The following is an 18,371-nucleotide window of genomic DNA, read 5'->3' on the forward strand; positions in this document are numbered from 1 at the left end:
ATGTATTTCTTCAAGTAGCCTTATGAGAAAAAGGAAAATGTCTTTTCCTTTTAGTTTGCAAAGTTGTAAGAAAACCAGATGGACTTGACTACATATTCGCAATTGAGATTTTATTAGTAGGATATTATTTTAAACAAAGAAGTGAGCTAAGAAATAAAAATTTAAAACAGGCATGTGGCTTTCATATGTCATGATGTAATTCATTGCTTTGCATTAAAATATACCAAAACTTTGAGGAATTTTAAGTTCAGTGTAGTCACTGTTTAGTTTTTCTTGAAATTCACCTGACATGTTTAAAGCAACCCATTTTCCAAGAGATCATTTCACTAGTCATTTGATACTTGGCAAGCGTATCCTCTGGAAACAAGTTAAAAGCATAGATGGTAAAAAGAAAAGGGGCAGGGAAAAAAAAAAGGCAAATCTGAAAGGTGTTTTATTTTACAATAATTTAACACATCACATATTTGACTACTACTCAGTCAGGCCAACACATGTCCTATGCATCTCAGCTTACAGTACTCTCCATTATGCACCAGTTGTTTTCTCATGAGAATTATTTGCAGCTCTCTTAATATTCTTTTATCTTTTTTGTGGACATTTTTATTTATTTGAAATTTTACAGAAAAGGAATATTTGGAGTCCACTATGGACTTGAATGTATGGGGGAGAGAGAGCCTATTCTTAATGCAACAGTGTGAACTGTGAGTAGGATTCCAGGACAGGAGTTTAGATGCTCCAGCTATGTGACCACAAACTGAATGGCTTTGAAGGTTATCTGCTCCTCATGATGCATTGTCAGGCCAGTGGAGTTACTTCTGGAATGAGAGGTAATGGTGCCCTTGAAATGTTGGGATACCTGCTATCTGGTTAGCACTTTTGAAGAGTGAAGTTGTATATCCAAAATCTGGGCCTACTATCTTTATAATAATTCATATTCTAACATAAAGTTAACCTCAACATTTAAGTTCAGAAGAACCTAGGCTACAGCTAACTAAAAGGATATTGCAGTTGTGTACCCTATTTACATTTATCTCTTCTGAAGATGCACAGGTCTTTTAAAGACACGGGGATGCCATACGGAAGCAAATGTGTCCATCCTGGGTAATCACTGTTACTGCTGTTCTGGCCTAGCACACCTTGGGCTGCCTTCCACTTGGGTAGCTCAGATTTTCAGAGCCTATTTGCAAACCACAGATTTGCAGGCTCTAGTTTCAGCCCATTAAAGGACTTTGAAAGCCCTAGCTGTACCTGGTGGTCCCAGCATTTCCAGGGTCCTACCTCCTAATCAGAGAGAGGGCTGGAAGCTCTGTCTTGGCTGATTGACATGGATGGGGACCTCAGAAGTTATTTCTTTACAGTGAGTGGCAAGCCTGCATTCTTTTGTAGCGAGTGTGCTCTGGAAGTTGTCTTTCACATTTGTTCCAAATAAAGCCACTTGGAAGCATAAATTTTCATAGAATTGTGCGATATAAACAACTTTACTAAACAAATTATACATCAGTTCCTGATTCAGAATTTGAAGGGAGGGGCTTGTAGATTTAAGATTAGTATTGTCCGAGCATGTTGCAGGATTGAATCATACCCAGATGGATTTTGATTGTCTTACAGAAATTCAAGGAAGAGGAGTAGTCCACACTGGGTGACTGAGATGATTAAAGGGTGTGATTTTTCTTAATGGTACACAAGGGTTAAGCAGGATTCTAAATATTTGACAGGCATCTTAGTTTGAGCTCCTAGTACTTTATAAATTATGTGCCTACCATTTAAGTTCTGCATCGTTCATCTATATCTTTAGATCCCTGTTCTTCATTGCACACCTATATATATATGTATATATCTACAAAATCAGTACTAATGGAAAGAAAACACTGATAGGTGCCTTTATACGGACGTCTAGTATCAGATTCATGTATTCATTCAGAAATGGATAGGACAATGCATTTGGAACATGAGGCAGGCTTTTATCTTCAGTTTTCTGTTCAAATATGCAGTGAAGAATCTGGCTTCTGTGAAATAAGATGGTGACCCCAGTTCAATTCCTGGCATACAAAGTGTCCAGATCACAGTTGACAGTAATTGGAACTAGGTAGGCATGGCTGTCTCGGTAGAAACGATTGAAAGGGTCAGGAGACAGAAATATCCTGTGTTCTTCAAAATGCTGTATATATGTAAAGACAGAAAAGTGTTTCATTGAACAGTCTTGAAAGATGCACCTCTTATGTTTGTCTGTTCTCTGAACAAAATGTTACAGCTCAAGAGGATACCTGATCATCACTTCTAGTGTATATTCATATGGGAATATATTCTTCCCCTCAAAGAAGATTTAAAAATCTCTTTGAAATCAATGGTATGAGGATATAGCTTTTAATCTTAAGGTAGTTTTTTTTTTCTTTTTTCTTTGGAGCACACGTAACGAATTCTTTTTAGTCTAAAACTGTAAGGGGTTTGCAATATATTTTGCTCTGAATGATGTTCGTTTCTGACTCATTTTCTGTCTGAATTAGTCACCTCAAACGTAACTCAGGTAGAGCAGTTTTGCTAGCCTGCTGGGGGATAATTATAAAATAGCTGAAGAAAATGACCTGCTATTGCTGGCTTGCTTTAGTGAGGTGACTTACGGTTCTGTTACTAGTCAGTCAAAATCCATTGTTTAAGTGTTGCATGACTGTCGGTAGACATACTGAACCACCACAGCCAAATGAATGCTTTGCAGGAGAGACACTCAACTACCTATCATTCACGTCTGGTAAAAAATGTGAAACGACAATGCAGGGGAAAATTAGAATCAATCAGTAGAAGCCAAAAGCAGTTGAGTGTTTTTGCAGAGAGTGCTGACTCAACAGGGTATGTGACATTACAAGTCTTAGAATGAATCAATTCACTTTTATTCCTGGATTTCCATCCTGCACAAAACTGCCAGTTTTAGAAGTGTGGGGACAAATCTCGTGAAGTCTTAGAGATATGGGCTGGTGCCTACTGGGAGTGACAGACAAAACATTCATTTTCACCGCTGTTGAAATTGAGATATAAGATAACTTCCAGAGACAAGTTGGCTAATACACAGCTCTGCTACTGCCAGTGTCATTATCTGACAGAGCTCTGTCAACTGAAAGACCTAATACTCATTTTAAAATTTATCTAATTTTTGAACAGTAGCATCTAAAATGGCTTTAATTTAGACAGAGGTTTGGGAGGAGAAAGGGATAAAGCTGTACAGTGGTAGCTAATTTTCATCTTCTCTTACATACATGAATCTGACAGCTGTTTTGCACAATTTCTTTTGTTACTTTATGTACACACTGAATTCCTCTTACTGCTGTCTCTTGGGAGGGAGGTTCATTAAAAAAAGAGTTAAAACAACATGAAACTTCTATTGGTGGAAGACAGTAAGGACACATACTTATGATTTAATAATAGTCCCGTTAAATTTAACATTTATAAAACCTGTTATTTTCATACAAGCTTTATTCTATTCTCATTTTCTGTCTTTAAACTTATTTTGTTATCTGTTTCTTTTTCTTTTTTTTTTAATCTAAGCATAGCAAATCAAAATAATTTGCTGCTGTTATTCACACATCAAATTATCCCTCAAAGGAAAGAAAAAGGTTTTAAAAGCTGACATAATTAAGCAAATATGGATAGAAATTTAACTGCATATTACTGCTCTCCTTTTCTTTTAGAAGAAAATATATCCATTTTTCAGATATACTGGTGGTCTAAAGAAGTGATCTAAAATAAATAAATAAAAATCCTTCTGAGATGTGAGGCAGGGAGAACAGAAAAGGACTGTTGTGCCAATACCTGAAAACAGGGCAGCTATTTAAGCCAGGTCCTGCCTCATTTCATAAATATATCTTGCATGGTGAACTGAAATGCCAGAAAGAGAGTGATGATTCCGAACTACACTTTCATGATATGATTTTTCTGTCAGAATATTAAATTTAAAAAAAAATTAAACCTTTTACAAAATGAGACTTAGGTATAATAATGACTGCAAAGGCAAAATTACAATTCCTCATGTGGGGAATACTTCTCAGACAAAATTTTCTATTGCTTTGTTTTGAATTGTTCGTATGAGTCCAGGATTAATTTATATATTGTCCTGTAAAAAAAGTAAATAAATACTGAAGACAGTTAATGCCTCTTCTTTTTGGAGGAAGTTCTTTGTACTTAGCTTCTTGTCATCTGCATGAATTTAGCTGAGTTATTAACATCTTAAAATAATATTTTTCATGTGCTCAGTGGACCTTCTTAACTAAATTCTGAAAAGATTCACCTCTGAAAAGAAAAGATCTTGCTGCAATGCTCTCCAAACCTGGTCACTTACTGGAATGGCCACGTTTATTGTCTACAAGGTGATTGAACATGCTTTGTCCCAGCAGTGCAAGAACTTTTCACCATATTTTTGACTTTATTTCTTCCATGAAATTAGGATCTGTTCTGATACAAGGAAGCTGTGAGAATGGTCAAAATACGCTTCAAGTGCCCCACTTAAAACTTCTAAGTGACTTGTAATGAAAGATGCAAGCCATTTTGATTTGTCTGAGTGGAAAATAATGTGGGGAAAAAAGCAAAAGAGGAAATGGAGTCTAAAAGCAGAGTGGTAGAAGGATCACCTTACTCCCAGGAAAGAGAGAGTGTGGTTCTAAGTGAAAGGATAGTTGTAAAGTACTCACTTTTTTAATAACAGGTGTCTAAAGCATAATAACTGCATTTTAAAATATTAAAGCTTAACATAAAGGAATTTGGAAAGGTGAGCACTTCTACTTTGAGAAATAGCATAGCTAATGTTGCCTTTCATTTTGTTTTGTATTCTTTTTTCATAAAACGTGCTTTATTGGAGATGCTCTGAGGGAGAACACTGAACATCTTGGCTTGCAGACACTGGAAGACCAAAACCCTTAAAACTGTCCATAATTTGGATTAATTTTCTTCCTCACCTTCTAGATAGTTAAATGGAAACATACAGCCTGAGTTACAAAAATGCTAAGTGCCTACAGCTGCAAGAGCCATCAGTGGGAACTCTCTTTTCAACACTGAGTCCCCTAAACCAAAAGTTTTATCTTTGAATTAGTAGCCTAATTGGGAGTATTTAGGCAGTTTTGACTATTATGTCTCTTACTCTGTGCCCATTTTGTAATGGGAACTATCCTTTCACATAGTACTGGCCATCCACATTGCCAAGTGTACTGTAGAAACAAATTCTTTGAAATTTATAGGCACTAACAATCTTCTGTGATGGTGTTATGGAGTAGTATAGCAGGGAATTAGTAGATCTGCATTTTGTCTGAACTTGGTACTACATGGAGAATGCCTGACATAAATAGAAATATGAATAAAATACAGGATTTGGGAGGAGAGGATCACAGAAGGGTTGAGGTTGACACGGGCCTCTGGAGGCCATCTGGTCCAGCCTCCTGCTCAAGCAGGTTCACCTAGAGCCCATTGCCCAGGACAATATCCAGTTGACTTTTGAATATCTCCAAAGAAGGAGACTCCAGAACCTCTCTGGTCAACCTGTGCTAGTGCTTAGTCACCCTCACAGTAAAAAAATGTTTCCTTATGTTCAGAAGAAACCCCCTGTGTTTCCGTTTGTGCCCATTGCCTCTGATCCTGTCACTGGGCACCACTGAAAAGACCCTGGCTTCCCCTTCTTTACACCCTCCCAGGTATTTGTACACATTTATGAGTCCCCCTCTGAGCCTTCTCTACTCCAGGCTGAACAGTTCCAGCTGTGTCAACCTCTCCTCATAGAAAAGATGTTCCAGTCTCTTAATCATCTTTGTGGCCCTTCACTGGACAGATGTGAGATGAATAGACAATTAAAGACAGAATGATAATGCCCATGGATTTGTGTTGAACAAGAATGATCAGTCTAGCATTTTTTATAAACTAGATAACATGTTTGTATTTATTAATTATATATGTAATTTACAGGTATTTTTACAAATGTTAAAACAATCATATTATGCTTCACTGTGATGGGAATGCCACATCCTTTTAAATGTATCTTTAGCTATGAAACATGGACTGTTAATGCTTTACCTACCAGTAGCAAGAGAAAACTGCCATTTAATAGAGAAAGGAACTTATAGTATTGTGGAGTGGATCTTTCAGAGTCTGTAGGAAGCTGGACTATCATCCTCTTCTTCGACCTTCCTTGTGCTGCTAGGAGGGAATGTCTAGGGCAGCATATGATAAGTAGCAAGTGTGATGGCAGCCACCAGCACCCCTTTGAACTTACTTTGATGGATTCTGTAACAGTGCAGAAAATAAATCTGAGGGTTTTATAACTGATTTTCAAAGAGTAGATTGTCATCTGATTTCTGAGAAAGATTATTCCAAATATAATTCCAAAACTGATAGAAAAGACTAAGAACTGTAACTCCTAAAAGCTTTACTTGGAGCAGACAACATATGCTTTGTATGAATTGCTATAATTCATGATTAAGTACAGTAGTTGGTCTTGATGACATAACATGCATGCAGCCAGAAGAAATTCAGCTATGCACTGAAAAGAAATCCTAGCTTTGTGTAGGCATTCAAATTCATTCTTCTTCTATTTTGTCATTTCGTCTGTGCCATACCACAAGAGAGATCACTTTTGCTACCTGTTTTAGGCCTATGAAACATAAATAGATGCCACACAGCTATTCAGAGATCTTTGGCCAGTACAGATGAAGAGAAATGTTCATGTTCTCTGATTGGTTTTCATTCACAGTGCATGCATTGGATCCCAAGACCCTTATTGTGGCTGGGACATGGTGATGAAGAAATGCACGACGCTGGAAGAAAGTCTGAGCATGAGTCAATGGGAGCAAAGCATTACTGTGTGTCCAGTAAGTCCGAATATATTCATCTACCTCTTAAACCTTCTGATTCCATGTGAATTTCATGAAAATAAGCTGGCACAGTTTTTTCAACCTCAGAAGACTGTATCTAATGCCATTTTCCTCAGGCCTTCCCACCAGATTTTAACAGGATATTTAGTTTCTATTTCATCAAGCTACTTATATAATAAGGTCAAATTATTTATAGTACTTTAAAGCATAGTTTTTTACCTGTAATGTCTGTGTTCCCACCTTGAAGGCACTAAGATTAGAAATATTGACATGTTTTTCTCTGCAGGATGTTTCTCTGTTTTGTACTTTGGGAAAATGTAATCACTAATGGTATAATCTTTTCTTTTAAGATTATTAATGCTAATATAAAAGGCCATATAACTTTTATAAAAAAACTTTCAAAAGCCAAGAATATGAAGGTTGAATTGTATAAGTCTCACGCACATAAATGACCAGTGATAATTATAATAATGTTAATATTTACAGTGACTTAACACTTCTCATTAAAAATAGTATTGAAGAAATGTAATATAAAAAATCCAAACAACAAAGTTGATTTATATTTCTCCTTTTTAATGTGGTCCAGTGTTCTTTTAATATTGATTCTTCTCCCTCAGAGAGCACAAAAAGAGGGTTAAAAAGGGTCTTCCTTGTGCTACTAAGCTCTTTCCTTTGGAGGCTCATGCTGCTTTGTCTTGTCCTGCCCATGAAAAGAGAGTCTTTCCAACTCAATTTTGCTTTCATCACTAAAAAGGGCTTCTTGAACTTGCCCCCACTCGCCACTGGAGCACATGCATCTACAAATTTATATGCTCATACAACATCCATATTCTATTCTCTGTGTGTTTAACAAGCTCCTTTTAACGTCTTACTGATACTCCTTTCTAAGCTGGGCTTTGTTTAGTAAACTAGAGATGTGCTAAATTAGTATACAGTTCTTCCAGCTTTCACTTATGATCTCTACATGTGTTGCAGTAATTTCATAGATACAAATCATTATGCTGATTCTAAGGTCCTTGAGAACTAGCTCCTGTGTTCTGACTGTCTGTGTTTGACATTAAATAATAATTTTTTTAAAGAATCCTTGTGTCTTGTCCTTTGCATCCATGCTCTCACATAGTGGCCTAATAAAAAAAAAAGGCTTGCATTTGATTAATCTGCATTAGCATTTTAGCTCAAATCAGGAGCAACTTTGGGGTAAATGCTCTGGTTTTTCCCATCTGCTATTCTTTGGTTCACATCACAAAACAGTCTTGAAGCACACAAGTGACATTTCTTTCAGATGAAATCAAACCAAAAATGTGCTCCAGCTATTACTAGGCATTTGATTCATGGCCAGAGTAAGCCCAAAGCAAAGCCCACAAAATATCTATGGTGTGTATGTCAAGTCTCCAACACCAACTGTTTTATTTTCCAGATTTGCACTTGATGTGCCTACCACTTGCTAATATAGACATAGCCGTTGTCTCACAGAAAGTCTGGATTCAGTCACTAGTACAGCCCTTGCCTTCCTGATTAGCAAGTAACTAGATGCGCTGTACAGTATACATTTCCAAGTACATGGAACATATCGTATCTCCCTGTAATAATCCCACAGGCTAAATGTGTTTATGGGGGGGTTTGCTGGTGGCCTAGTTGGGTTGCTATATTAGAAAGGATTACTGGAATGGGCTGATTGGTTGATGTTTGCATGAGCAGTCTGCCTACTGCTTAGTCTTTGAATTCTGGCATTAGTCCTTATTTTCATTCATAGATACAAAACAGGAGGCCAAGAGTGGGTGGAGGGGGAGGGAGGAATGGTTTAGACAGCAGAATTCAATTCTGTTCCTTTCAACTGGAAAAACAATTATTTAGTATCATTATATGACAGTTGTGTAGGATATGACAGTCTAGTCAAAGCGGAGGAGCACCAAAGGATTGCTCAGAATTTCATCCACAGCTGTGAGACTTATACTGTGTATCAGAGATTAAAAGATTAAGCAACCCTGCAAAGGAATTTTGGAGTTGAGCAGTTTGAGATTGTATAAGGAAAATTTTAGAATTAACTCTCTAAGTTGAAAAGCATGGTTTTACCTCTTTACTGTCTAACACATTATGGAACAAATTTTAAAACTTCATAGAAACTTTCCTTTAAAACAACACTGTATTCTGGCAGACTTCAATTGATTAAAGTTTTCTTAGCAAGGCTTTCAAATACTTGTTTTTATAGCATTTTTATGTGCTGTATTCACAGAATATATAAGCCAAGATGGAATGAATTTAATTTTGTAGGCAACTGAGCTATGTGCATCCGTAACATTTGTTGTAATACATTTAAAATAATTTTGCAGGCAGAACACAACAGATTATTAAAAAACTTCTACTGTCCTTCTCTTGGTTCCAGTTGGGACCAATATCTTAATCATTCGTAAAATACACTGATCTTTCCAACACTATAGAAAATTTGTCAGATTAACGCATGAGGAGTTTCTTCGAAACTCCGATCAGATAGAGAAGACTATTTATACACTACTTTAGCCCAGAATTAAAAGTGTGACCACTTGCACATGAGAAATTATCTCCTAGGGAATTACTCCTGTATGTGAATATTTATTGGTATGTCATGGTAGAGCAGGGAGAGGGCTAGGAGAGGCAGATGAGCATCTGTGTTATTGTCTTTCTGAACTTTGAAGATCATTTGTGACAAATGCAGTTATTCTGGTTGTCTTGCTTTGATTTAATTCTCAAGGGTTTTTTTTTGAAGTTATTGTTTTAGTTGGCATGAGTACACCAATTGTGTGTGAATACAGATAGTAATTAATGCTAAGACACATATATCTACTTTGACCTTCTTCCAGTTTGTCAGATATCCCTATTATTCATCCAGTATTTTTAATAGTAATGAAGGTTCATTGTTTTGCTGAAATATTTTCCAGTGGGACTACTTGCAATCCATCACTTAAAAAATGAACCGTTATTTTATGTAAAAATACACATTATCAAAGAACTTTTACAAGGAAAGTAAGAATAATTTTAGAAAAAGGGTTGGTTGTTTTTTTTTTTTACATAAGTATGCAAAATGAAATGGCTTTATTTTTACAGCTACACGCAAGGAAAAAATATAGTATGGGGTCTTACCTGAATTCATTAGCAGCTTCAAGAAATACTCCAGTACCACTGAATTCTACACAAAGTAATCTCAAGCCAAAGAGCAGGTGGTAGATTTAAAGACTGGGTCAGTGAAGCTGTGACCTTGACTCAGTGTAGAGGCACAAACCAGAAAGATAAGTTGGGTCTAGACAAAGAAGATTGGTATTTGGAGGACATTAGGAAGGAAGAAGGGACTAGAGGTATCTGCAGAAGGGAAAGCGTGACAAAAACAGGGTGGTAGAGAGGGTAAGTGTAGTTGGGCCAGGAAAGTACAGCCATATTGTCTGATTGATTGTGATTTTCCCCTTGAGGTGTGTCAGATTGTGAATGCTTAATGGGTATAGGTGCTGGTGAGGGCTTAAAAGGCCTCTCATCAGTATAGTATTCTTTCCTGTAGTCCTATGATGAAATTGATATCACTTGTGAAAAGGAGCTATTCATAGAGAGACAGAGCAGGTGAGTCATGGGGAACAGCAAAGACTGCAGTAGGATGATCTTTACAGGAGTAGGGGGAGGGGAGAAAACAAGAAAGAGAAACCTGCCATCAGTATGTCCTTCTGAGCTCAAGCTTTCAGCTAATTTTTATGAATATTTTTCCTGCCCCTTGATATGATAACCATAGACAACTGTAGCTTTAATTTGTAATCATAGGTGCAACAAATAAGATGCTTTGCTGCAGCATAGAAATAGAAAACAGTAAAGGCATTTTCACATCTGACATTAATTAGATTGGGGACATATTATTGCTAGTTTATGGACTGCATATTTGTTAGACCAGCAGTGTAAGAGAGATTGGGCTTACTTGTCACTTAACAAGAAGTATTTCGTGTTGTCTTATGAAAAACACCAGTGTATACTGTGCATGAGGAAAGGTCAGTGAGTTATTTTCAATAAACAGCTGTCAGCAGATTTTTGAAATGGTGAATTATGTCTGTGTCAGTTGTAGCTGGCAGAATATACACAAAGCTGTTCTGTGGAAAAGCTGTATCTCTGAAAAATAAACCATGAGGAATGTAATTGATAGTGAAATTATGGAACCTTTACCACAGTGGAAAGAATCAGCCAGCACCAGCATGGCAGTGGAAACATGGCTTGTGCTGTAATCAAATCTCTTGTATCTTAAAATTATTAGTGAAGTGTATACTTCCCTCACCACTTTAAAAACAAAACAATGCTAAAAATAGCAAAGGGAGACACTGTTTCAGATCATTCATGACCATCTACAGCTGTAGTTCCTGTCTCAATATATAAGCAAATGTTAGTGTTACATTCTTACACATTTGATAAAATATGCATAGCTACGACTGATACATATTTATTTTTATCTAAGAATGACTTTAAACGTTACTTAGCTTGCACTTGTTAGTACTGTTGTTTTGATTGAAGTTAAAAAGTGACAGTCCAAAGGTGAATCCTTTAGCATTTAAGTGAAAAAATGGTCATAATTTCCTTTTATGATCACAGATTTTTCAAGATTAAAACCTTGCTAAAAGAATTAGTAATATGAAAGCTTGTCTTTGTTAAAAGAGCTGAATTCCCTGTGTCCAGCACCATTTTCTTCAGAAGTTCCAGTAACCATGGAGGCTTCTGATTTCCAGTAGCACATTTTCAGCTGGATGGGAAAGATTTCTTATTAACATGTGTTATGGCTGCATGATGGAAACATTTCAGTCAAGATGAGAATGGTCTGACACTTCCAGCCAAAAGTGTTGAGAATCAACTTCAGCGGGAGCAAAGTCTCATCATATAGGGTTAGGTGCAGCTTTTTATACATATAATTACATCTGACGTTTAGAGAAAGTCATATTTAAAGCCACATTTCACTGTTACGAAATGATATATGAAATGTCCTTCAAAAAAACTTGTCATGGAGATTTGAATTGGATTCATCCAGTTATGTTACTCTGTACTATTATAGAATGGTTTGGGTTGGAAGGGACTTAAAGATCATCTAGTTCCAACCCCCCGCCATGGGCAGGGACACCTGCCACTAGACCAGGTTACTCAAAGCCCCGTCCAGCCTGGCCTTGAACTCTTCCAGGGATGGGGCATCCAGGCATCAAGAACTTCTCTGAGCAATCTGTTCCAGTCCCTCACCACACCCATAGTAAATAACTTCTTCTTTCTTCCTTATCATCTGCTGTCTTTTCTTTTTGATCTAGATTTGGGTTCCCACAAGCGTTCTTGCACATGCTGTTTTACAGTCAGTGTCCAGGTTCCCAATCACAGGTAAATTTTTAGGCAATAGGGAAAACTGTCAGAAGATAATAAAAAAAGTATAACTATACTTTCTATTGAATCACTGTAGGCAAGCATCATTGTGAAAGGTAATGGTCACTGTTATTGCTATAATGGTGCCATCAAGTGCCCCAGATCAGTTGGAGGTGGTGGGACATGCAGCTACAGAAATTGTAAGAGAAACATGCTGTCTCGAAGGTATACCTCTCCAGTGGAGGCTTTTATTGTTGGTGGCTGAAGGCTGTACCTCCATGTACTGCAGAATTTAGAGGTTATATGAAGGAACTGTGAAACCTCAGCTAAGCCTTTCTTTTGTGTTTGTTTCTAGATGAGGAATCTGACAGTGGATGGGCATTTTGGAACATGGTCGCAGTGGAAACCTTGCACTCACACTGACAGTGCCAGTGTTGGCTCCTGCCTCTGCAGGACACGTGTGTGTGACAGTCCTGCTCCTCAGTGTGGAGGCTGGCTGTGTGAAGGACCAACCATGGAGATTGCCAACTGTTCCAGGTACACAAAACAATCCCAAGTTCTATCATTTATGGTTTAAAAGTTTTTAACTTAATCAGAACAGAACTTACCTTTTGAAATCTCATCTGCAATCCACTGATCCTGCTTTGTGCATGAAACAGCTCATAGCAATGGCCACAGCAAATAAGACATCAGAAGGTATCTCTCACACTTTGTGAGACAATGAGCCAGATGGCAAATAGTGGTTTCAAATGTTGTGTACTAAATAATATTGTCTTCAGCTAATTTTGACAAACTCTGAAAGAAAAAAAAAAATAATAAAAAAAAATGAGGTAGTACCCAAAGTATGACACTTTTTCTCAATTCTTTAAGTCATAAGACTTATTTTTCTAGAAGTCAGAACTGTTTACTTTTTTGGAGGTCTCGTGTCAGTATTGTCTTCCCCCATTCTATCTTGGGAAAAATGTTTTCATTATATCTTTTGGTTGTATCATGACATCTAGATCTTTTAACAGCCTGTATGCCACTCTCCAGCCACTCTTTTGTCTTCCTCAGGCACATAACAAGTCCCAGAGAAAAGTGAGAGCAGATAATTTCAAAGGGACTCAGAACACTGTATAGTCTAAAATGCGTTAGGAGTTCAGGTTTAAAACATCATATATACTTTAACTATAGGAGGAAACATATACTGGTGCATTCTGTTTATTTGCAGTGATTCTTCCTGCTTTTTGTCTCTTGTTTCGTTTTGTTTTGTTTTAAACAACAGAAGTACATCATGGTAGTGAATAAAATTTACCCTTCTGCACAAGATAACTGCAACCTCTGTAAGTGGAAATAGTCAAGTTTAGGGAAATTATTGAAAACATAACAATATAGTATATAACGTCAGATCATGAGAACGGCAGAAGAGATAAGCATGCTGTGAGCTACTGGACAATCAAACAACAGCTATTTGCTGTCAGGTATAGAAGGGAATTTGGAACACGATTTGGGACTTGACTCATGTACTACCATTGGCAGTATTACACCACTGTTTTAACACCTTGCTTCTTTTAACACTGCTATATTACTAATTGATTCCAAGAATTTGGATATCCAGATATTTTGTTCATTTCACTACTTGGGTCAGACATTGCACTGATGGTGATCTTGTTTTTATGTCTGTGTTCATAGTGATAGCTGATTTTTTTTCCCCACAAGCTTTTTTTCTCTGTTATCGAATCTTATTTCCCTTATAATAAGAAGGAAGACATCAAGATGACTGAGATTTAATTTGGTAATATTTGTGATAAATTATTTGAATAATCTAATGTCATTTTTATTACTGGATTTAATTAGTTTTCCTTGTAAAAAAATATTTCAAAATCAAGCAAGGCAGTATTTTAACTTTTGCCTTTATGATGAAATCTTAAGAACTCATGTTTTAGTTTTATATTTCGTGATTTCTATTTGTCTCCTACCAATACAGAAACTGGAATCTAGCTGTCAAAAGGTTTTAGGAACTGCAGAAGTGCATAATTTTTTGCTTAGGACAGGGTATGAAATTCATTTTGAGATGTTTGGTCTACTATATTTTCTCCTAGGGTATATTAAAGAGAGATAGGAGTGTCCTTTCCAAAAGTTCACAAATGCACGGTACAGCTTGTGAATTCTGTTAGGTTTTTCTTTTTTTAACATTTCAAATAAGGTATTGGTGCCTTATCAGAGTGTCCAGTTGAAATTGTGAACTAATGCATTTTGATACTTGCTTATTACTCTTCTTCCTGTAGAATCACAGAATCATTTAAGTTGGAAAAGACCTTTAAGATCATTGAGTCCAACAGCAAACCTAACACTGCCAAACCCGCCACTAAACCATGTCTCTAAGAGCCATGTCTACATGTCTTTTAAATAGCTTGAGGGATGGTGACTCAACCACTTCCCTAGGCTGCCTGTTCCAATGCTTGACAACCCTTTTGGTGAAGAAATTTTTCCTAATATCCAATTTAAACCTCCCCTGGTGCAACTTGAGGCCATTTCCTCTTGTCCTATCACTTGTTTGAAGAGACTGACACCCACTTTGCTACAACTTCCTTTCAGGTAACTGTAGAGGGTGATAAGGTCTCCCCTGGACCACCTTTTTCTCCAAACTTTAATCACTTTCCTTTCAGAAGAGGTAGCAAAACTTGACACTTTAATCTTCCTGACAGAAGGACCCACAAATTGTAATTGGAACAGTATGTAATTATCAGTTATCTTCAGAACTTTAATACAGGAATTTGCAGATGAAGTTTACCCAGAATAAAGTGACCAAAAGCAACTAATTAACTTCATATCTTTGTACTTTACATCTTGTGTAATGGGGTCATTTTAGCAGTTGCTGATTACAAAGCATGGAATACGGAAGGATCGGTGCACCCTTATTGTATTTCGATATTCTCTAAGAAATACAACACAATGCAGTATTAATAACTTCTACAGGAATATTAATGGGCCAGATTCTGCTGTCAGTCACACCTAATCAGCCATTCGCTATGTATAACAGATGACAGAGCCTGAGCTTTTTGTTCTACCAGAAATGGAGGCTGGACACCATGGACTTCTTGGTCACCTTGTAGTACCACTTGTGGAATAGGCTTTCAAGTTCGTCAGCGTTCCTGCAGCAATCCAACCCCTCGACATGGAGGACGCGTCTGTGTGGGACAGAATCGTGAGGAGAGGCAAGCTATCTTTTTTCTACTGTCTGTTTTAATATCTTCTGCTCAGCTGTATTCCACAGGACATTTTCTCCTTTACCTGCCTTTTTTTTTTTTCTCATCCCATTCCTTTCACTCTCTCTTTGACTTCACTGCTGCACAATAGCAGTATTCCCATTAGCAAGGCTGTGGCTCTGCAGCAGTTCCTTCATCTTTCAGTTAGCTGCAGCCCTCCTGAGCCAGCTGAGAGCTCCTGGTAGTGCCAGAGAATTGTGCTGAACAATGTGCTGCTGTCCCTTGAGACCCTGAAAATTGATTCTCCTTGAAAATTGATTGCAGTGTGTTTGAATTGTAACTCACCCAGCCTCAAGACCTGGAATTCAGAGCAAAATATAGTAAGGTCACAGCACTATGTTACTGATGCTGTGAGTTCATTTTTTTCTGTCTTAAATGAATTAAGCATCTATATAACATGAAAGGAAGTTTCAAGGGCTTTGTTTTATATTCAATAAATGTAGTACACCTTGAACTCAAATATCTTTTAGGAAGGTTTCAGGTTTTTCTTTTTTTTTTTTTTTTTTTTTTTTTTTTTTTTTTTTTAAATTGTTTGTATATATATTAACCCCTGAGCAGATCAAGTCAGCTCAGATTTTGATTTCACCATCTACTGCTTTGGCACTGGGCTGGGTATTTTGTCACTGTCTCAGAACGTAAAGTTTAGGCCTCTGGTTCCATTTTACATGCACCCTAATATCAGTAATTTTTGTGTTACAAATTTTAACAGAAATTAAACATTTATTTAAATCGAACTAGAATATATTCAGGTAAATCACAGCTTAGATGCATTATGATGTTTCCTGAGGCATGCCAAAAAGCTAGATAGCAGAAGACTGGTGTTGGTGTAAGAATTCGGTGTACTGTAGTCATCCATTCCAAGAGGTATATGTGGATACATTTCGTCTCAGTATGCACTTGCAGCCTACTTCAGCATTTCTGTATGGATGATTTAGTGTCCTATATTGTTGTTGGATGAATACAAGATTCAGTAACCTTTATGATGAGTTTCAGTGAAGGATTTAATTAAACACCAATTCTGGAATTTCTTCAGATTAAGAGATTCCATTGAAGGGAAGTTACATCACACTTTCATGTATTAACAGATCATCAGGGACCTTGCTTTCTAACTCTAAATTTAAAAGATCAGTATCACAGAACATGTGAACACTTCTTGCTGTTTCAGAACCATGAGTATTTACTACTTCATCACAGAGGAGAGCATAGTGTTGTTTTGGAAATTGCTTTCTGAAAATAGGTTGCCCAACCAAAAAGCCATCGGCACCAAATGTAGATTATATCTGCTGTTACGTAGCTCTGTCCCCAGCATGAATAGCACTTACTGATTTTCTTGAACTGAGAGGTCAGTCAACGGTAGGACGCAATGAGACTGAATATAGAAGAGTTTAGCTTGGCTAACTTTTTTGTGATGGACTATGAATGTTAGTAGTCATTGTTCATCTTAAGTTTAACATGGAATGAAAGTCCAATAAGGAGTTTCAGAGAAATACAGAAAACAGTGAGAAATACTTCCATAATTATAGGTGAAAATGTCTGGTATTAAGAAAAATGGGTGCACTAAAAAAGCAGTTACAAAATGGAAAGTGACACTTACAATGAGTTGAAATAATAGGAGCCTAGAAGGACTGAATTTTCCTGTGTAACAGCTCTGAAGGACCAGCAGGCTTATGTTGCTTTACCATCGTGGTCTGCAAGTTACTTGTCCTTTCCCTCTTTGTCCAGTTCAGCAGCAACCTGGGATGCGTGTGCCCGTGAGTTTACTGTAAGGTGCCTTTTTCTGTCGCGGTTCTTCTGCCACTGCTTCCCGTCCCCCTAAAACACCCTTCACTCCCACTGGCCATGCACCTTCCTCCCGCTCGTCTATTCCATCACGCGTGCTAATACTTTTAAATTATTGTTTTTTAAAGTGCTTCTAAAATTTACTTCCAGAAGGTGTGGTGCGTTAGGAAGTTGTCATATAGCTTGTAAAGCAGCTAGAAGAATAAGGCATCATTTCTTTGCCAGGATTTTTGTCAGTGTCAGGCCATGTACTTGGTTAAGTCTTTTCAGAGCTGTAAAAAAGCAGAAGGTTCTGGGTAACATGCCAACCAGGGCCCATCCCACCACCTCCAGCAGGAGGATGGGACAAGCCTGGAGACTGTGGGTTCAGTGGTCACTGCGTAGGTCTGTAGCAACAGGGCTAAGGCCAGAATCTGGTCCACACATTGAGATCTAGACCAAGGGGTTTATGGTGGGCCAGGGACAAGGCCGAGCACTTCTTCAACAGCTTAGGCAGGGGCTGAAGGTCCCTGGCAGAGCTTAGAGATCCTGGGCCCATGGGTGTGGGTAGAGGTCTCAGGTGAGGCTGGTTGGGGCCATTAGGGCTTCATGAGTGTTCCCAGGGCTCTGGCGGCTTGTAGGGAGTTTGGAGGGCAGTATTTACTTTTTGTATTTGGAGTACCAGTATTTACAGTAGTCCTAATTCACTGCTTTTCTCCAGTACCACTGGAGTTACATCTGCACCAAATGGAAACAGTTTCTTTGAGAACTGGGGTCAGTGCATTTAGCAGGCTGAGTAAATATTCCACGTGCAGCAACTGCTACAAAATTTACCTTGGTTTTTTCTCCAGAGTACCAGTAAGCAGTTTCTCAGTTTTTCTAATTTAAATTAATTGATGCTTATTAATAGTCTAATATTTTACTTTCTTAATGGCCCAGCTCATACGTAAAATGAATATATGTGTAGTCTTAGTAAAAATTAAAATTAGTTGGTTTACACCTTGTGTGCATTTTTTTTTATAAAAGTGCATGCTCATGTCACTTTCATGTGTTTAGGGGCATAAATAAGGGATTCAATTTCCACAGCCAACATCGTGACAAAGATTGAAAAAGTTTTTCAACAAATGGTGATTTCAGTAGAAGTCCAGTGCATAACTCCATAGAAAGCAAACACAGAAAAGGC

General features: G+C 37.5%; 1 protein-coding gene across 3 annotated transcripts in view; it reads left to right on the forward strand.

Annotated features, from left to right (window-relative positions):
• Positions 1-18,371, forward strand: part of SEMA5A (semaphorin 5A) — a 353,963-nt gene that overhangs the window by 247,582 nt on the left and 88,010 nt on the right. For all 3 annotated transcript variants that reach the window (XM_040587086.1, XM_040587084.1, XM_040587085.1), the window contains exons 13-15: positions 6,722-6,839; positions 12,538-12,719; positions 15,236-15,379. In XM_040587086.1, coding sequence (XP_040443020.1) covers positions 6,722-6,839; positions 12,538-12,719; positions 15,236-15,379 — 444 coding nt within the window. The remainder of the gene's footprint in view (positions 1-6,721; positions 6,840-12,537; positions 12,720-15,235; positions 15,380-18,371) is intronic.

Source organism: Falco naumanni, chromosome 3 (genome assembly GCF_017639655.2).
Source record: "Falco naumanni isolate bFalNau1 chromosome 3, bFalNau1.pat, whole genome shotgun sequence".
Classification (NCBI taxonomy): domain Eukaryota; kingdom Metazoa; phylum Chordata; class Aves; order Falconiformes; family Falconidae; genus Falco; species Falco naumanni.